The following is a 20,825-nucleotide window of genomic DNA, read 5'->3' as shown; positions in this document are numbered from 1 at the left end:
ATTTGAACATCATATGCAGTTTATCCTTTAACTGTTAGGTCAATCTAGGTTGCTCTCAACAGCTGGAAATCAGTTTGATCAGTAGCTGCAAGATTGGGATGCTTAATCTTTATCCCGATCGCCACTGTCAATTTTCAAAAGTTTGTCACTTTTCTTTCAGCTATGGTTCCAGATGCATTTTTGCTCCCTGTCTCCACTTGGTGGCTGGTTGATAATGATTATGTATACAGTACTTACTGTAAGGCAGAGCTTGATCTGCGATAGATTAACCCTGTTTCTTTGCAAATTACAGCTTTTTTTGTGCTGATGTGCTGCAGTAGATATACAACAGCTATTCTTTTATTAAAAACATGCTGTGTAGAACGGTGTGGACCAGATGCAGCTTATAGCAATTAATTGCATGGCTCATGTCTTGAAAATCTTATCTGTTCATATTGGTGGTGGATAATTTTAAAATATGTTTTTGTCTTCAGAATCTATGATTTAGACAGTGAATTCATGTTCTAGCACAGCTGTGTCAAATCCAATGACGTTAGTTTATCCTCTTTCTCTGGATAGGCTGAGAGATTTATTTATGATAAATAAAATAAGAGCTTTTATTAGATGTCAGGTTTTATATGTGAGTGAGAGAATAGTCTAGCTATCTGAACAAAAGTAGTTTGCAAAGTTCATAGTGACAAATGAAGCGGCTCCTCCATTAATTCAGGGATTCATAATTTTCAGCTGTGTGTGTTCATTTCTGTTTTCATAAGTGATTGCTGCTTGTAAGAAATGTAATTAATTCTGGAGTGCAGCATGAAAGAGAATGCTTCCTTTGTAAAGGGATTTCTTTTTGCTTCTATTTGTGATGGCTTTATGTGTTGTGGGTCAAAGTCCTTTAGGTCATAAATCTTTCTAAATCTCTCACAAACCTCTGAAAAGCAAAAGAGAATTATCTCTCTGATGGATACAGTAATAACATGCTGAAGGTCATATAACCAGTTGGTTACAAAGCTAAGAACACATAGAATCTGGATTACTGAGCACACCTGATTAAACTACTAGAGCTCAGTTCCTTCCTAGAGATCAAAATAATAATCTTACCTTCAGTAAGTAGAAGGAATGTGCAATGATTCTAAATGTATTATTTTTCTCAGCAATTCTAAAGAACTAATGTATCGGTTGTTGTGGGTTTTTTGGGCTCTTTGGCCGTGTTCTGAAGGTTGTTCTTCCTAACATTTCACCAGTCTCTGTGGCCGGCATCTTCAGAGGACAGCATTCTGAGGATGAAACTCTGTCTTCAGAGTGCTGTCCTCTGAAGATGCCGGCCACAGAGACTGGCGAAATGTCAGGAAGAACAACCTTCAGAACACGGCCAAAGAGCCCAAAAAACCCACAATAACCATTAGATCCTGGCCGTGAAAGCCTTCGTGAATACAAAATAATGTATCCCTTGAAATATTCCCCTAATTCCTAAGACATCTGTGAAGTTGCATGTTAGCACTACAAGAAAGTGTAATGTTAGTCTGTCAGTACTTGTGTTAGGTGAGCCACACTTTACTGAGGGGGAACTGTGGTACAGATACCTCACTAATAATGATACACAGTTGGATTTTGAGAACATCAAAGGTCAAGCACTGATTCAGTGCTTTTGTTGACATGCACATGTGTATCATTAAAAAGATCGATTCTTAGTATTATCTTGAAGCTCTATGTTATTTTTATAAGGAAGCAGCAGACCTTGGAAAATTTGAGCAGATGAATGTGATGCTGAAATAATACTTGGTTAAGGTTTTGAAAATATATCCTAATTCTGCTTTTTCTTTCCTTATTGATAAACAAAACTGTCAAGTTACACTGAGAGCCTGTGCCTAACAACTGCATCTTATACTCATCCCTGCAGAGATTCTTTAGATCCCATTACTTGTGATCTACTGAAATGGCAGTCACCCATTGAAGAGCCTGGCATTGGGAGATTCCTGAAGCACTTGCACGTCACAATTAGCAATGGAGTATGAGAGGAGGTAAAATATTTCTCCAGTTACTGCAGTGGGAAACTGGTTCATTAATGTAAACATTTTTTCAGTTTTTGCCTGTATTTGTCAGTAGTGCTGCCCAGGAATCCCAATAAAGGGCTTAAGGGGGAAGGCTTTCCCTTTGTTGGAATAGATGCTTCAACATAGCTCTCAGTGGTTTGCTTTCATCTTAAACACTGTAGAGGTGGTCGAGGTGATCGGACAGGTCGTTACGGTGCTGTTGACCAGACCCATGATGAAAGTTCGGAAGGCCGGAACCAGAGGGATCACGATTATAGGGACATGGATTATCGATCTTATATGAGAGATTTCAACAACCAGGAGCCTACCAATGATTATGATGATTCTTCTGAAGAACACAGTGTGGAGGTAGGTTGAGGTTGGGCCTCTTTGAAGAAGATTTTGTATCCCCAGCTTTGCTTCCCTATTGTATGGTGAGAGATTCTTTGATACATAAGCTTCTGTTCTTGTTGAGGAACCCCAGGCAATAGTGCACTATTCAAAATTATTCCTGTAGTTACTTAAGGTGCCACCACAACTGAGTACAGTGGTGCCTTGCTTAGCTATTGCTTCGTTTAACGATGAAATCGCTTAGCGATGACTTTTCCGGAGCAATCTTGCGCTCCGTTTAACAATGGTTCCTATGGGTGATTTTCGCATAGCGATGTTTGGGACCATGCTTCGCATAGTGATGACAGTTTGGCTCCCCCTGTTTCGCTTAATGATGGTTTTGACAGCCTCATAATTGGCTGTTTTTTAAATGTTTAAAAATGTTTTTAAAATGTTTAGAATGCTTGAAATCATAAGTGCACTTAATAAAGCCTTCGTTAAACTAATTTGACTTTGTTCCGACTCTTTTTAAATTTGTTGTAATTTTTCCCCCCATTGAGATGCATTGAATAGGTTTCAATGCATTTCAGTTGGGGAACCGTGTTTTGCTTAGCGATGTTTCCTATGACGATTTTCGCTTAAGGATGGCAATCCGTTCCCATTGGAACGGATTATCCGATTTTCAATGCATTTCAATGGGAAACCGTGTTTCGCTTAGCGATGAAATCGCTTAACAGCGATTTTCTGGGAACCAAGTATCATCGTTAAGCGAGGCACCACTGTATATGGTCAACTATGGAAGATGATTGCTAACTATATGAAGGATCTATGAAGAGGAAATCCCTGGGAACGTAACAGAGCTTGTGAAAAAGTCTGATACAAGTAGGGACCTGTGTGCGTTTGGAGGAGTGCATACGTTGGTGCCGTTGTGAGCAAAATGGTGGTTTTGTTGCTGCCCGGATACCTGTACAGAAATACTAGGTCTTCTTCTGTGGAACTGACTTCTTCTCTGTTATGGTAATTCTGTCCCTCTACCCTTTGTTTGTGCTTTTTTTAAATCAAGGATTCCTATGAAGCCTCCTCTGGATCAGAGACACACCGTAGAAAACGAGATAGCCCCAGTGAACAGATTGGATTTCCCGGTGATGGTGACTACCGAGACCAGGACTACCGAACCGAGCCGGAGGAGGAAGAACAGAAAGCTAGCAGCATCATCATGTTGAGGATGCTACCCCAATCTGCAACTGAAAATGATGTATGTTAGACGCTTAAGCAGAAATTAATTGCTCTTAGTAACCTTGCAACTCACTGTATCTGTTTCTTGTTTCAGTAACTCTTCTCTGTTTAATACTACTCTGGTAAAGGCATTATTGACTCTTACTCTGTGCCTCTGTAGATCCGGGCTCAGCTGCAGGCACATGGATTCCAGCCCCGGGAGGTGCGGCTGATGCGGAATAAAGCTTCAGGTGAGCTTCTGTTCACAGTTCTAGCTTTTTCCTTATTTTGATATTGGTGTAGTTCTTCACTGGCTATGACACACACTCCATACTAGAATATGGTATGTCAAATATGTATGCATGTGAAATGGTTTTGCCTTGTAATATTAAATATTTAGCTGTGGTCTCTGCGTGTACATTCCCATACAGCATTTAGGCTCAGTTAAGCTTTCAGATGTTGATAGCTGATTCATAAGTAGCTATTGTAGTTCTGTGTCACTGATATTCCTTAAGCTTGGGCCTCAGTTGTGCTCCACTCTTTCCATTGGCCTATTCTTGCATTCTTTAATTTTCTAAGCTCTGTTGCAGTTTGTCTAAGGGTGAGACTCCTGAAATTTAGCTGCTCAGCTTCTATTCCTATATGAAGATCAGGATTTTTTTTAAAAAAATGTCTGTTCTCCTTGGTCACCCTTTGTCTTAGGGGCCAGGGACAGAATTAGTAGTGAAAGATAAGGATGGCCCTAGTACTATACTTTCTCCTATGTGGCCACATTAAATCAAATGCAATGACTTGCAAGGATTCTTCTTTGTCCCAACACACTAAGTTGAGCTACATTTTTAGAGTGGTACTGATGGAACAGGTGCCAGGCTAAGTTTTGCAACATTTAATCCACCAAGTTGATTACAATCCTCCAGTCATACACTGGAATGGAGGCTTGTCAAGCACCCGATTGGCCACAATACTTGGTTGGCAAAATTGTTTGGTTTGGTGGACCATGTGTTGGACAGGCCTATAGCAAGGAAAGCAGGTTACCAGCTAGTTGGGGTGGCACTGGAAAGCACCAGGGTGGCAAAGGATCCCTTTAGTCTGCTCCATGGAAAACAGGGTGGTTGTGTCCATTCTATAGCTTAGCACTATTTGGAGGGTCAAATATGAAATCAGACAGGTAAGTTTGCTCCTTATTTCCAAAGTTATGCTTTTTCATATTACACTTGCACACATGTATACGTACTTCTCGCCCATGAGTCAGGCTTGTGTACCTCTTCTTTTTCTCTTTCTTGTTTTAAAGCAAGGTGTGTATGTGACTATAGTCCTCTGTATCTGCCCTTTGTTGTGCTAGGCCTGAGAAGGGCTGGCAGATGTTATAAAATGGAGGGTACAGAAAGACACCCTGATTTCTTGGGCATCCAAAGGCTGAAAGAAGTAAACAAAAATTATAATGCATCCCTATCTGTGAGAGATCCATAAAGCAATGCAGGTGTTGAAAAATAAAAGAGCTCATGAGAGCTGTTGAGAAGTACCATTAGCAAACTGATATTTTCTGGGTCTGTTCAGTTTCTTTTAAGCATTTTGTTTACCATTCAATAATAATTTACTGGTTTGTAAGGTTCCTAAATTTATGGTTAGTGTAATTATAGTAGTACTAAGCAAGAAAGGGGAAGGAGCTTAATTATCACTGCATTAGCTGGATGAATTCAGTGCCCCTTCTCTGAGATTGTTTCAGCCTTCTTTTAGTCAAGGCACATGCTGTTGCTGGTCTTTGTGCTTAGTTTTATGGCAAGTAACATTTCTTCAATTCATTCATCCTAGCAGCATCTCTGAAAGAGACAGACATCACTTTGGTTGAATAGGTGAGGCAAAGAGACTGGCTGACCCAGTGTCATTCAGTGAGTCTTATAGTTCAGTGTGGATTTGAACCAAAATTTCTCAGATTCCATTCCAGCAGCATGATGTAGCATGATGTCTCTTAAAGATCCCATAGCTGCTGGGCCTCTTGCTCTCCAGTGTTTTTACACATGGGTGGGTTCTTAGCCATTCCCAAAGCTAAGTGGGCATTGCAGTTGCAAGTTGGTTGATAAAGGTACTGGACTTGGGAGTAGGGACTCCACAGTTTTGTTCCCAGTTCTGGGAATGAGAGGACATCTAGAGGTTCAGATGGTAGGGTGTGGCATATTTCTGCCCAGCCATTTTCTGTTTAAGATGATAGAGGAGTAGGTGCTTCTCTTTTTGTGACCAGCATCTGAGTCTGCAACGCCCCACTTCACCCTTAGGGTGTCCTTTCTGTGCCTTTCCACCCTCCCCTGTTTCTCCCCCGCACCCTGCCCTCGCCCCATTTGGTACAGCGACAGGGGTGCGTGATGTTGGCTGGATCTGTTGACTAACACACTGCGTCTGTATCTGAATGCTGTCCTCCAGGTCAGAGCCGGGGCTTCGCCTTCGTCGAGTTTAATCACTTGCAGGACGCTACACGATGGATGGAAGCCAATCAGGTTGCTTTGCCGCACTTGAAACCCACAAGTACTGCTACTGTTAATGACCAATCCAAACACCTGGTTCACATGACAAGCCCCTAAGCAGCCTTCCCCAGAGGGAATCATCCAAGGGGGATGGGGGGAAATGGAATTAGATCTGGAAGTAAGATATAGCCGGCATTGTCTCCAATATGAGGAATCCAGACAGAGTAGCAGGCACTGAGGAGTTCAATTTCTGGGACCTATCACAAGTCTTGAACAGGGACATTTCAGTGTATTAGAAAGGTACCTGAGAAGTTGGAATCTTTAAATGGGTATTAGCAACACAGGCAATGAGTTGGCTTGTGGATTTCATTTTCCAAGTAAGAAGGAAATCAGGACAGTGCTTTCCCTTCTATGAGTTATAACAGATTGAGCAGAGGAACTAAGGAATTGCCTTTGCTCCACATTGGTGGAGTCGGGAGAGTTCCTGGAAGTAAGAAATGAGGGTTTAGGGGGCTAAGACTCCTGTGTGAACCTCTCCCGCTCTGGAAATACGCATGATCCTCAGCATGCCAAAGGCTGCAGCAATTCTAGGCAGTGGGATCTGGAACTTAAATAAGCCAGCTTAGTTGGTGTGGAAGCTGACCAACTTAGCAGATGAGCAGTTTTTTTCCCCCTTTAAACTGCCAGAGACTGTTATAAGGGGATGTGAGTTATTTTACAGTGCAGTGAGAAATTAGGGCAGAAACTTTCCTAGGAGGCCTTTTCTCTTCTCTTCAGCAGCTCTGTGTTGACAGCCCAAGTATGTGAGACCTTATGTTCTCTCCATTACTGTGGGATCACAATAGAAGTGTGGATGGCTTACATGCCAAGTTTTTAAGCCCCAAACTATTTGTTCTGACCTGAGTTTCAAGCTGTAATCTGAAATAGCCATAAAGTTTGTGAAAATGTACCCCAGCCCAAACTGTTTGGGTTTTCTAGTGTTTATGCAGGTGTGGCAGTGGCCTCTGCCATCTTCTCCTCCTCCTCCTCCTCTTTTCTTGCGTTGGCGGTGTAGCCAGGCTCTGTGTGGACATCCCCAGTGGGAGCTGACACATGTCATCCTGGTGTGGCTGAGATGATGCACTTTGCTCTTGATGCAGGAGGGGTGTGTGAAAATGGAGTTCATGAGCAAGTGTGGACTAGAAGTTCCTTTCAAGAACAGTTTGTACATGTGTACATGAAAATGATACATTATGTCTTTGTAAGATGGCAACAAGCCAGGTATAAACATTGCATCTGTCAGAACAGGATTTTAGCTTGTGAGATCTTGAAAATTGGTTCTGGAAAGTGCTCTGGTATAACTTTCTGGGTTTAATAGTATGTATGGCCCTGTAGTCGTGTGATACCCTTACCAAGTGCTGAGAACCTGTAGTGTGTATGGCCGTGTTTTAGAAGCCACTTTAGAAATATACAGTTCATTGGTGAACAGTAAAGTTGGGGGCATGTGTGGGCAGAACAGTGTATGAAAACAGGCACTGAACATCTGGGGATGTATATGTAACTTCAAACCAAATTATAGGTCTCCCATATGTTTTCACCTCCTGGACGGATTTGAAATTAGAACATTGGGTGTTCCTCCACGTAGGCCCTTAAACGGAAGTTGACATAAGCATGACAGTGATCTCTGCTGAATGAAGGGGTCGTGTCTATTAAGAAAGGGTGCCCATTGTGGTGGCGCAGTGGTTCTGGGATGGGAGGGAAGAGTAGAAATACATGTTCCTTGCATGTGGAACGAAAGTTCGAGACAGGTCATTCTAGTGGCATACAGTTATTGTACGGCGGTGTCTTGGAGCACAGCTGCATTTTCTCTGTCTGTTCCTCCTTCTCTCCATCTTTTTCTCTGTCTCTCTCCAACACACTCTCCCTCCATCACAGCAGCCGGACGTGCCGGTGCCTTGGGTAGAGACAGGTGCCTCTGTCGGCCAGATTAGGTGTGCGCTAGCCAAGTAGCCAAGTTCCAAACCTCTCTCGGCCTATGCTCCCTTCCCTCCCTCCTCCATTCAGCTGAAGGGTTTGAACCTCTCCTTCTTTCTGCTGCGGCAGTGATGGGCACCTTCTTTCCGCCTCCACTGTAGACTCTCATTGCTGTGTTCCTCTCCCTGCAGCACTCCCTCACCATCCTTGGCCAGAAGGTCTCCATGCACTACAGTGACCCTAAACCCAAGATCAATGAGGACTGGCTGTGCAGCAAGGTATCTGCTTTGAAATCAACCTGCCTGAAAAAGAGTCTGCCATGTAGCAGTCTGAGAGTTGGGCTTGGGTGGTCTGCGAAGGTTTTCCACCATTTGGGAACTGTGGACTAAGAGAAGAACCCACGGTAGCAAAGTAGTGGCCACCTTGCTGATGGACTGTAAATTCCATATTCTTCCCTCCCATCCCATAAATTCAAAGTCGGCATCAGGGCTTTGAGGCAAATCAGTTAGGCAAGTCAGATAGATTTGTTTATTTTGAATAGTTCTCCTTCCTGAAGGAGGGTTTGAACTGCTTATGAAGTGATTATGGGAACATGAAGAGTACAGGTACAGTTTGCTTATGTAAAAACGTTTGGCTTTAGGAGTAAATGCTGAGTTGTTGTAGTTGTGGCATAACAATGTGCTTCTGAGATTATGCCAACTGTATCTCAATGCTTTTCAAGTGTTCACCATCATAAGGGAGGAGTGCAGAGAAAGAATATCAAAGAGGGAACTTACTAGCAGATACGAACTGCTTTGCTGCATGGAGCAGAAACTGATACAGCCCAGGCTGCTAGAGGGCTGTACGGAGGTCTCTTTCAAGCTAACTCAAGATGTATCTGTTCTCTGCAGTGTGGAGTGCAGAATTTCAAGCGCAGAGAGAAGTGCTTCAAATGTGGCATTCCCAGATCTGGTAAGTGTTTTGGTCCTTTTTAACTCTTCTGATGCCTATAGCGTAGAGTTATATCCATGGACTTATTAAAAATGACTTTCCACCTCTCAACAGAAGCTGAGCAGAAGCTACCCCCCGGTAGTCGTTTGGATCAGCTAGTGGCTCTTTCGGGGCGTGAGCTCAGCCAAGGCCTTCTGCCCCTCCCACAGCCATACCAGGTGTCAGCAGCTCTTTCAACTCAGCCAGTGGCCCAGATGTCTGAACCCTGTGCAGAAAATGCTAATGACAGTGAGTATGTTTTTTGCAAAGCTGCAATCAAAGCTAAATCCATTTAGTTTCTTTGGTGTCTTCAGAATGGAATTTCACATTATCACTGAGTTGCAAACCTTAGGATTCCTTTGACAGGAGGCAATTTGGAGGATAGGAAGAGTTTACTGACGTAAATATGTGTTGTGTAGATCAGTTTAAGTGTTAGGTGGAAGTCCAAATCTGACTATGAGTTGGAATATGATTTATCTAATGAGTTTTAAGAGTCTAGACTTCTTTGTATAATTCTTAACTGTGAGAGCATAGTGACCAAAAAAGGGGGAAACGTAGGGCACAAATATTATTTTTATTTATTTTATATGCCGCCCACTCTACCCAAAGATCTCTGGGTGGCTTACAACAATTAAAATACAATTAAAATACAACAAAAGATAAAATGATTAAAATACAATTAAAATAATTATTTATTTAATATTTATTTAATATGTCAATGGGACTTGAATACCTTCCTTGTAAGATTTGGAATCTTATGCTACAGAAATTTCTCAAAGACAGGGGCGGCAAAATCCCGATCTCAATGGTTCTCAGTGGTGCTTCATTGTTGTCTTCTTCCACCATTTCTGTTGAGAAACAGAGCACTTCAAAGAGGGTGTTTTTTTCTCCAGCAGCAGGAGAAGTATGAGTATGTTGTTTCAGTTTTTAAGAGTAAGTCGTATGCAGTATAATTTTGTTTTGAATTTGTTTTGTTTTTCAAGGATTTAAAAAGAGATCCTGGGTTTTTGTGGAAAGGTGTGCCAATAAGTCAGTTCTGACTTAGGGTGGCTCTTTTCAGGATTGTCTATGTAGAGAGTAGTCAGAAGTGGTTTGCCATTACCTCGTCCTGAGGGCATCCTATAATTGTGCAGCTTGCTCAAAGCTACTTAGGCTGGTTCTTCTTGGAGGCACAGTGGAGAGTTGAACTCCAAACTCCTCAGCCCCTCAGCCAGATGCCTGACTTACAGAGCTATCCAGCCAATTCTGTAAGCTCTGTCAAAGTGCATGTGGCCTTAATATTACAGTATATTGAATTATGTTTATCCTTTGTTCATTGGTTGAGTCCTTCATTGTTGTCTTCTTCCACCCTTTCTGTTGAGAAACAGAGCACTTCACAGAGGGTGCATTTTTCTCCAGCAGCAGGAGAAGATAGTAGCAGCAGAAGCAGTGGGGAAGGAGAATAAGTAGGAAAATAAGAACTCTAAAACTGAGAGCCTCATATCCTTCCTTACTCACTTGTTCTTCCCCTCTCCTGCTGTTGCTGCTGAGAAAGAAAATGTGCTGGTGCCAAGTGTCTGAAATAAAAATAATGCAGACTCCATCTGCCTAATGTAGTTAGTCACAGCAGAAAATGAATAGCAAGCAGTAGAACAACTCTCAGGTGGTTGTAGTATATAGCAGTGTTGTATATAAAGATATATTGTAATCAGCTATACATTAAAGAGAGCTCATGACATCTTCACAGTGCTGTGTGATTCTCGTAAAGTCTGTTCCTTCCTACGTTCAGCTAATGTATTTTCCTGTTATCTTGGTGACACTGAAAGCCTGAAGATTGCTCTTTCCTGTTAAAATAAATGGGAATCAGAGTTCTGTGGTCCCTGTATAAACCATGTTAAGCCATAGTACATTCTCACCTGTGCTGTGTCTTAAAACCTGTTGCATAAGGGCTCTGAGGTAGATGGAAAAGGTGAAGATTTCAACAACCGTGCTATTCTTTCCTCTTTACAGCCATCATCTTGCGAAACCTGAATCCTCATAGTACAATGGACTCTATTTTAAGTGCCTTGGCACCATATGCTGTACTATCCTCATCAAATGTCCGTGTGATTAAAGACAAGCAGACGCAGCTCAACCGTGGTTTTGCATTCATCCAGTTGTCTACCATTGTGGTGAGTGCCATACATTTTAGACTGGGTTAAGCCAAGAAGAACATGTAGGAGTTAACTTGGCACTTGTAACCTATGAGTTTAAAATGCTTATTTCCCAGTACTTGTTGTTTTTTTCCCAGTCTTCATTACATTTTCCTGATTTAGGATTATATTCATTTTTTAGAAAAACAAAGGAACAAGAATAGCTTGTATTTATTTAACTCAAGTTTCTAATTCATGTACTGTTTGAGTATGCATCCATACTATCTGGTTGCTCCAAAAGTTGCAGTAGTTTGCAAGTAAATTGAGCTTTTAGTTGATTCAGAGCATTCATATGTCCAGCCATTGTGCCATTTGCACTACAGAATTATCTTGTTATTGAATGGGTTAGTTTTGAGATGGAGGTAAATGATGTCTAGTGGCTGACATGCATAGAAGCGAAAGGGAAGTCTGATTCTCCATTATTCATACAATTGGAACATGGAATGTGAGGAGTATGAATCAAGGTAAACTGAAAACCATAAAGCAAAAAGTGGAATATATAAACATTGCAATGTGACCTAAAATGGTCTGGAACAGGATATTTTCATTCAGACAATTACTCTGGAAATGACAAACTCAGAAGAAATGGAGTAGCTGTAATATTGAAGCCAGATGTAGTGCACAGGCAGTCAGAGGCTATAGTGCAAGGTCTGACCAAATAATATAAGTCATACTCTGTGGAAAACCTATTGGCATAACTATCATTCAAGTCTATGATCAAACTGCAGATGCTAAATAAGATGAAACTGAAAGCTTTTATGCAAGCATACAGGAGGAAATTGATTGCACACCAAAATAAGACATGCTTATAATCATAGGTGAATGGAATGCAACACTTGGAAGCAAAGCAGAACCAAGTGTTGTTGGAAAGTTTGGTCTAGGGGTCAGAAATGAAGCGGAAGAACAACTCATAGAGTTCTGCAAAGTCAGCAGTCTGTTTATTGCAAATACATGCTTCAAGTAACTGGACAGATTACAGTACACATGGACATTAATAGATGGCCAATAGAGAAATCAAATAGACTGTGAAACAAGGTCAAGAGCATATTGTGATAATAGCCAACATTACAGTAAAACTGCGAAAGAACACTGAAAGACTTTTAGTGCCAAAATATAATTTAAACATTCCTGATGAATGTGAAGTCCATGTAAGGAACAGATTTGAACTACTAAACTCGGTTGACTGAGCCAGAAGAACTGTAGATTGAATAGAGATACTGTACTGCTTGGGAAGAATGTAAAAAGGCAATTTCAGTAGTAAAAAGAAAAGAAAAGGCTAGGTGGATGATGGAGGAAACACTTAAAATTGTAGAGAAGCAGAAGGAAAAGGTGACAGAAAAAGGGTCAAATCCCAAATGCAGCTTTTCAGTATCTCTCACATGGAGGTAAAGAGAATTTATTACAGTAACCAGAGAAAAGAAATACAGTGGTGCCTCGCACAACGAGTGCCTCACACAACGATGAATTCACACAGCGATGCCTTTTTCTGTTAAATTTGCTGCCTCACACAGCGATGTTTCCTATGGGGGATTTTCACACAACGATCTCCCTTTTCGCTCCTGTAAAAGTGTCTTACAATGTTTGGACGCTGTTTTAAATGATTGCAATGGTTAGTCCACCTCCTGAAACCTATGCAAACTGATTTTGGTGTTGTTCTGACACTTCGTTAATTTATGATGATTTTTTGTTTTTTCTCCATAGGAAACCATTGGATGGTCTGTCTAATGGTTTCCAATGGAAAAAACAAAAAATCATCATAAATTAACGAAGTGTCAGAACAACACCAAAAACAGTTTGCATAGGTTTCAGGAGGTGGACTAACCATTGCAATCATTTAAAACAGCGTCCAAACATTGTAAGACACTTTTACAGGAGCGAAAAAGGACTTCGCAAAGGCATTGAAATGTATTGAGTTGGCTTCAATACATTCCAATATAGGAAACATTGTTTCACTCAACGATGTTTCCTATGGGGATTTTCACTGAACGATGGCAATCCGTTCCAATTGGAACGGATTAACCGGTTTTCAATGCATTCGTATGTGAAATGGTGTTTCACAGAACGATGTTTCACACAACGTTGATTTTTTTGGAACCAATTAACATCGTTGTGTGAGGCACCACTGTAATGGAGAACAACAGAAGGAGAAAAACAAGACATCTGTTCCATAAGATTCAAGAAATTAAAGGGGAAAGCTGAAAGACCATCAAGGAAGCACACTATCTGGTCAAGTAAAGAGAATTTGGAAACAGTAGGCTTCTGTACAGAAGAGATAAATGGACAATAGACTCCTTTGAAGAGGAATCCTATGATGACGAACCTGCAGTTCTAGAAAATGAAATGAAAGCTGCTCTGAAAGCACTAGAAAAAAATAAATCACCAGAGCATACTAATAGAACTATTTCAAGCCACAGAGACTGAATCTGTCAAAATCCTAACAAGAATATGCCAACAAATAAGAAAAACAAAGCAGTGGCTCACAGATTGGCAATGTTCAATATATATTCCAGTTTCCAAGAAAGGAGATGGCGAGGACTCTGGTAACTATAGGACCATTGCTCTTATTTCCTATGAAAGCAAAGTGATTCTCAAAGTGCTTCAACTAGGGCTTTTACTTTAAATGGCATGAGAAGTGCCTGACGTTCAAGCTGGATTCTGAAAAGGAAGAGACACTCAAGATCATACTGCAAATGTCCACTGGCTACTGGAGGGCACCAAAGAATTTGAGATCAGTCTGTGCTTTGCAAACTACAACAAAGTCTTTGACTGTATGGACCATGAGAAACTATGGGTTGTTCTGAAAGAAATAGGTGCACCTCAGCGCTTTTGTCCTGATTTGTAACCTATAATTGTGGACAAGAAGCTATTGTTGGAACAGAATATGGAGAGACTGTGTGGTTTTCTAGAGAAAGAAGGGTGCATTTTATCCCCTTTATCTGTTCAATCTGTATACAGAACATATAATACAGAAAGTTGCACTATACAGATGAAGGAAGAGTGCAAATTGGTGGTAGAAAAATCAACTGTTTAAGATTTCAGATGCCACCATCCTACTGGCAGGAAGCAGCAATGACTTGAAACAATGTTTAGTGAAAGTGAAAGAAGAAAGTGCCGGAGGACTACAGTTGAACTTTAAGAAGACAAAAATCTTGTCTACTGAAGAACTACACAACGTTAATATCAATGAATTGAAAGAGTTGGAGATTTTGTATACCTTGGTTTAATCATCAATCCAGATGGAGAATGCAGACAAGAAATCAGAAGAGGACTTAGACCAGGAAAGGCAGCGATGAAGGAATTAGAAAAGATCATCAAGTTGTAAGGATGTGTCACTGAAGACCAAGATCATCCACACTTTGTATTTTCAGTCATCATATATGGTGTTAAAGCAGAACAGTAAAGAAAATTGACAGGTAAAAAATTGATTAATTTCAAATGTGGTGCTGGAGGAGAGCTTTATGGATATCCTGGACTGCCAGAACAAGTGGATCCTAGATCAAATCAAACCTGAACTATATATCTGGAGGCAAAAATGATGAAACTGAGGAGTGTTTTGGGGCACATCATGAGAAGACAAGATTCTCCAGAAAAGACAATAATGCTGGGAAAGGTTGAATGCAGCAGTAGAAGTGGAAGACCAATTATGAGAAGGTTTGACTCCCACTGGCTTGAGTTTAAAAGAGTTGAACAGGGCTGTTGAGGACAGGACATTGTGGAGATCTCATTCATGGGGTCACCAAAAGTAGGAGGCGATTTGGTGACACATAACAACAAAGAACCTGTTGTGTCATACTTACAGTACTTCAGATTAAGATCACACCCCAAGTCGTTAATTCTTTTGAATGGAAAAGGTTTCAGTTCATTAACTGGTATTTAAAGTGCTGTTTCAGGCTCATGGTAGTGGACTTTTCATGCAGACACACAATATTTCTTTGAAAGTCTGCCCATCTTGCTGTATCACAGACTGCTTTTGAAATTCTCCATTTTGTAATCCACATTAAGAAGAGAAATCGGCCGATAGTTCCCTATTTGAGTCAAATCAGCTTCTTCCTTAGGTATTAGTGTAATATTTGCCTCTGACCAAGATTTTGGACTCTTTGCTTCTTTAAGTGTTAATGGTTGCAAACATTTTTCAGAGGTCCCGCTAATTCCTCTCAAAATGTTTTGTAATATTCGACGGGGAGTCCATCTGGGCCTGGGGTTTTCTCATTTATTTGTTTATTTATACTTCCCATAATTTCCAGCAATGTTATCTCTGCATTTATTGTCTTTTTAGCTTCTTCAGGTAGTTTGGGAAGGTTTGCTTTTTTCCAAATAGTCCTTTATCTTCTTCCTGTCTGTTGCTTGTGCTTTATAGAGGTTGGTATAAAAGTCCATTATTATACTATGTATTTGACTTTTTTGAGTTCGTAAAGTACCGTTTATATCTGTTAATCTATTTATTTGTCTTTTTTTTCTCTCTGTTTCTTTAGTTTATAAGCTAGCCATCTTTCTGGCTTGTTTGCATTTCCAATTTTTTTTGTTTTGTAGCTTTTATCTGTTGTGCCATTTGTTCTGTATCCATAAGGTTCAATTTATGTTTCACAAGTCCATTTCTTTTTTCACTACTTTGTTATTACGATTATTTTGAAGTTCTAATTCCAGTCTTTTATGTTCTTCTTTCATGTTTTTGTATACTTGTTTTCTCTTTTTATTTCTTTTAATTATATATGAAATCACAAAGCGACAGAATACTGTACCACCTTAGCTGCAGTGGGATACAGAAGATGAAGAAGTTAAAGATACAATGTTAAAATGGTCTAAAACTTTGGCTTTAATATAGAATTAGAAAAATGGTAACAACTTTGGGCAAAAAAATTATAAGTTAACATTAGCAACTTCCTACAACGAAAACATATATCAAATGTTTTATAGATGCCATTTGTCACCAGCTAGTATTGCAAAAGTGTTTCCAAATATGTCAAACAAGTGTTGAAAATGTAGAAATCATGAAGGAAGTTATTACCATGTACTGTATGGTGGACTTGTGATAGAGCAAAAGATTATTGGGCTAAAATCCACATGTGGATTAAGCAAATGTCAAAGCAGGAAATAGAATTTAAACCGGAAATATTTTTGTTAGGATTACTACCAAATACTGTAAATATACAAAGCTATTATTTAATACTTCATGTTTTGACAGCAGCTAGGTTAATATGGGCACAGGTTTGGAAAGATGAAAATCCACCAAATGATGATATGATCATAAAAAAAAAATATTAGAAAGTGCAGAAATGGATAGATTACCGTGACTAAGAGGCTAAAGGGACAAGAAGAATCATCTTTTTATTTAAGCTGGAATTTATTTTATAATGGTGGAAAGTAAAAATCCCACAGTAAAGGAACAGAAAATGAATATAAGATGGGATGTCATGAATAGGATCTCATCAGAAGAATTGTTCGAATATACAAGATTGCTTCTATGTTGAGCCTTAGGCTTTTTTTCTTTTTTGCATTTAGATTATCTTTGTTTATTGTTTAACTATTAGAGCTTCTTACACTTTATGTTTACTGTTTAAATGCGCATTGTGCTATATATCTATGTTTTTAAATCTTCTGTTAGAAAAAAAAAGAAATTCTCCATTTTGAAAGAATGGTGGCCTGGGGAAGAAAGGAGCTGCATGAAGAAAAGCCATTCTGAGGGGCTTATGATTATGACCCCTGTGTTGAAGGATGATTTTAAAAAAAATTTTAAGAGTAATCGTGTTGTTTCTCTTACTTTCCATAACCCAGGAAGCAGCTCAGTTGTTGCAGATCCTTCAAGCCCTGCATCCACCCCTGAACATCGATGGCAAAACAATTAATGTGGAATTTGCCAAAGGTTCCAAGCGGTGAGTAGACAAGTACTTTGTCCAAAATTGGACTTCCTGCTGCTTCAGGAGACTTCTCAGGTGACTCCTGTATCTCTTTGCAGGGACATGAGTTCATCAGACGGAAACCGTATCAGTGCTGCTTCTGTTGCCAGCACGGCCATTGCAGCTGCACAGTGGGCTATCTCACAGGTAATGTGGTGGCTGGGAGAACAATAAATGGTGTTCCTGGAGAAGGGTTGGCTTTATCTTAATCCCATAAGCTAGTAGTCCTGTTCGTTTGCTCTCTTATCCATAGCTTTGGTGGGGTGGGGGTGGGGGTGTACACACCCACACACCCTTTTGTGTGTGTATGTGTTGTGCTATTGCAAAGCACAAAGAAATACCTTATATATATACATGTATGCGCCTATGTATTTCCTCAACTTCTCTTTGATCTGTGTCATAATCAAAAAGCATAACAGTAGTTTTCTGGTTTAAAGAAAAGAACCAGATGTACCACTGTTGCAAAACAATACTGCTGTGCTAATTTAGGCATAACTAATTGTAGACTGCAGGAAACACATTTCGCCCACATATCAGGAGTGGTTGCCTGGCCATAATAATTTATGTGCTAGCAGTATTTAATTGGACTTCCCCCCCCCCCCAATGCTGTACTTAGGGTTGTCATTTTTAAAATTCAGGTCATCCAGAATGCTGCTGCCAGTTTGTTAGGTGGCATCTGTCTGGAACTCATTTCTTCAGTTCTATTATCATAGGCAATTTGTTTCTGAATTCAGTTCGAGTTGCTAGCTTTGCTGGTTTCTAATCTTAGATAGCATCAGATTTGTGCTCCTTACAGGCTGTCTTCTCCCCAGTCAATCCCAGAGGTATACCTCTGCCTTCCTGTGTGGTGCGGTGAGCAATACAGTGGCTAGGCCCTTTTTTAGTTGTAGCACTTGAGCTAGGGAAGCTTGACCTAGCCTAGTCATTAAGGCTCATTTCATTGTCTCATCCAGATGTGACTTCATGCATCTATCTACATTTTGGTAGAAGAGTGGCAAGGTTGTTTTTTCCACTGCTTGGTGGATGATATGTTTTTATGCAGATGAACTGTTTCATCTGTTTTTGGCTGATGTGGTTGTCTTTATTCTTATTTGAGTCTTTTTGTGAGTTGCTATGACATTTTATTTTAAAAGAAAATTGGGATATTTTTCTGAAAGTATTGCTTTTCTAGATTTGATTGTGAAAAGAGACCTAAAGGCATTTCTTTCAAAAATTATTGGGCTGGGACTGCAAAACATAAGATATGTACATAAATGTCCCCTCAAAGTTCTTTTGCTCTTGTAGCCAGCAGATCATTCCACCTTCTTTGTGGTTTCTGTCAATCACATGTATGGGTCTTCTACTTGCACATAACCCACCATGGGAATGTTCTTTACACCAGAGTAATTATGGCAGGTACTTTATTCCTTTCCTGTTGAGTGTACATGCTGCCAACTCTTGAGAAGCTTCCTAAGGAACATTTTTCTCATCCTTACCTTTTTTTTATTTGCTGAGTAAAAATATTGAAAATATTTGAAAATATTTTTAGCCTGCCTTTCTTCTTAAAATAGACCCAAGGCGGCTATTGGGACGTGGTGGCACTGCGGATTAAACCGCAGAAGCCTCTGTGCTGCAAGGTTAGAAGACCAGCAGTCGTAAGATCAAATCTACACAACAGAGTGAGCTCCCGTCACTTGTCTCAGTTCCTACCAACCTAGCAGTTCGAAAGCATGCAAATGCAAGTAGATAAATAGATACCACCTCGGTGGGAAGGTAATGATGTTCTGTGTCTAATTCACTCTGGCCCGTGACCATGAAAACTGTCTTCGGACAAACGCTGGCTCTACGGCTTGGAAACGGGAATGAGCACTGCCCCCAGAGTCGGATGCGACTGGACTAAATGTCAAGGGGCTATTGCACTTAGTTCTGGAAAAGAAGGCGTGTGATGAAACATGCTCAATAGCACTTTTAAAATTCCCTTTCCTTGTGAGAAGTGTGATGGTTGTACAAGAATTTTCATTGTTGAGGCTTATATTGGTGTTCCTGGCTTAGATTGAAAGATATCTGAACCTCCCTCCCTTGCTTGCTTGTGTGACTTTCTTGCCGTGTCCCCTCCTTTCAGATATACTCTGGTTGATTCTCTGGCTTGCTGGAGCCAATTTGGAGGTGGAGTTGGCATTGAGAAGATTAGCACATTCATTCAGGCATTACTGTATTTGCAGTCAAAAATATTTTATTGTGCAGTGAGATCTCTGGATCGAGGTCACTGTCACTAGTTATTTAATTCATGGTTTTTCATGTAATACAAGTTGGGAAAACCTTTGTACTTTAGAGCTCCCAAAACAGGGTAAAATTTAAAGACATGATGTATAGAAGAATATTCTAAAAACCATTGGGGTGGGTTTGAAATCTCATTGTGGTAGTTCGGGCCTTTTTCCTATCAGAGGGAGAAAAATAAAGAACTAGTATCTTAGTAACAAAAAGCTTCTTGCAGAATGAAAAGCTTGCAGAACACAGACAGAGTTGTAACTCTTGTCCTCTGAAGATGCTGGCCACAGAGACTGGCAAAATGTTAGAAAGAAAAACCTCCAGAACATGGCCAAACAGCCCAACCACCATCGGATTCCAGCCGTGAAAGCCTTCGAGAATACTTCTTGCATTATTTTTTCAATAGGCATCCCAGGGTGGCGAGGCAGCCTGGACAGCTCAAGATGAGCAATCTGTGGACTATGGCTACTACCAGCAGGAAGAAGCATACGGTGCTCAAGGTTTGGAAAGTGCAGCATACTCGCAAGCATATTTGAAAAGCTCCCAGTCACAGTCTGGGGCAGCAGCCGCTGGAAAGGTGGACAAGGTCCACGGCGAGGGCTCATTATCAGGTAAGCTACACTAGCTGCCTCTTTCCACCTTATCTGCAGTTTTCCCCCTGCCTCTTGACTGACTGTGCTCTGTTTTCTTGCCTCCACAAAGGCACTGAGGCATCACTGGAACCTGGAGTACCAGGTGTAGATCCTGTGCCTGTCCTACCAGCTTTTCCCCGCGGTGCCCAGACCACAACTGTACCCGTCACATACCAGGCAGCTGGCAACAGTGAAGGGACAGGTTCTACCCAGGGAAATGCTGCTAGTGCACAGGTATGCCTGGGATGGTTATTAGTATGGGGCTAGAACACGATGTATGCTCTCTCTCTACCCACTGACCCATTAGAGCTTCTGTGTTTGCAGTCATATACCATAGTCTCACCTGCTGTGCTGAAACCTGATGTGCCTAGTAGTGCTCAGTCCTCCAGTACAACTCCGGGTGTATCCAGCAGCACTTCCAATCTGCCCGTTGCAAGTACTGTAGGGCAGGAACCTTACACACAATACCGTGAGTGCTTATATCTGGGGTGGTATTAAAGGGAAAAGTGGGAGGATGCGGTGGGTGTATGTTTAGATTCTACTGGAGACAGGGAATCACTTACTCTTAGGTCTGGGGAACAGCAAAAGGCTGAGGTGCTATTACTTAGTTTGCTCTCTCTGCCCATTTCTAGCTGTCCCAGATGTTTCTACATATCAATATGATGAAAGCTCTGGTTACTACTATGACCCTCTGACTGGCCTCTACTATGACCCCAATTCCCAGGTGAGTTGAGCCTGTTTTCTTTAGGCAGGCATTGGTCCTTTCTGAGCTTGAGAATTGAATTGAATTGAATTTGGTCAAAGACAAGCACCGTGGGCTTGAGAAAGAGATGAGAGTAGCTAGCAGACACTGAAATTCCTGGACGTCAACAAGAGGAAGATCCAGCCTTTTACTTTTGGTGGTATATTGCCTTAACACAAGGTACAGTGATTCAGTGAG

General features: G+C 40.8%; 1 protein-coding gene across 7 annotated transcripts in view; it reads left to right on the top strand.

Annotated features, from left to right (window-relative positions):
* Positions 1-20,825, top strand: part of RBM10 (RNA binding motif protein 10) — a 32,318-nt gene that overhangs the window by 6,143 nt on the left and 5,350 nt on the right. For all 7 annotated transcript variants that reach the window (XM_078386473.1, XM_020797693.3, XM_020797694.3 and 4 more), the window contains 15 exons: positions 1,883-2,003; positions 2,198-2,384; positions 3,409-3,600; positions 3,742-3,811; positions 5,979-6,052; positions 8,164-8,250; positions 8,863-8,923; positions 9,017-9,190; positions 10,931-11,091; positions 16,885-16,982; positions 17,066-17,153; positions 19,660-19,864; positions 19,956-20,119; positions 20,210-20,354; positions 20,518-20,609. In XM_078386473.1, the coding sequence (XP_078242599.1) occupies positions 1,987-2,003; positions 2,198-2,384; positions 3,409-3,600; positions 3,742-3,811; positions 5,979-6,052; positions 8,164-8,250; positions 8,863-8,923; positions 9,017-9,190; positions 10,931-11,091; positions 16,885-16,982; positions 17,066-17,153; positions 19,660-19,864; positions 19,956-20,119; positions 20,210-20,354; positions 20,518-20,609 (1,815 nt within the window). In that variant the 5' untranslated portion in view covers positions 1,883-1,986. The remainder of the gene's footprint in view (positions 1-1,882; positions 2,004-2,197; positions 2,385-3,408; positions 3,601-3,741; positions 3,812-5,978; positions 6,053-8,163; positions 8,251-8,862; positions 8,924-9,016; positions 9,191-10,930; positions 11,092-16,884; positions 16,983-17,065; positions 17,154-19,659; positions 19,865-19,955; positions 20,120-20,209; positions 20,355-20,517; positions 20,610-20,825) is intronic.

The sequence above is a fragment of the Pogona vitticeps genome, chromosome 2, assembly GCF_051106095.1.
Source record: "Pogona vitticeps strain Pit_001003342236 chromosome 2, PviZW2.1, whole genome shotgun sequence".
Lineage (NCBI taxonomy): Eukaryota > Metazoa > Chordata > Lepidosauria > Squamata > Agamidae > Pogona > Pogona vitticeps.
Note: the sequence above shows the minus strand (reverse complement) of the source record. Positions and strands in the feature narration are given on the sequence as shown.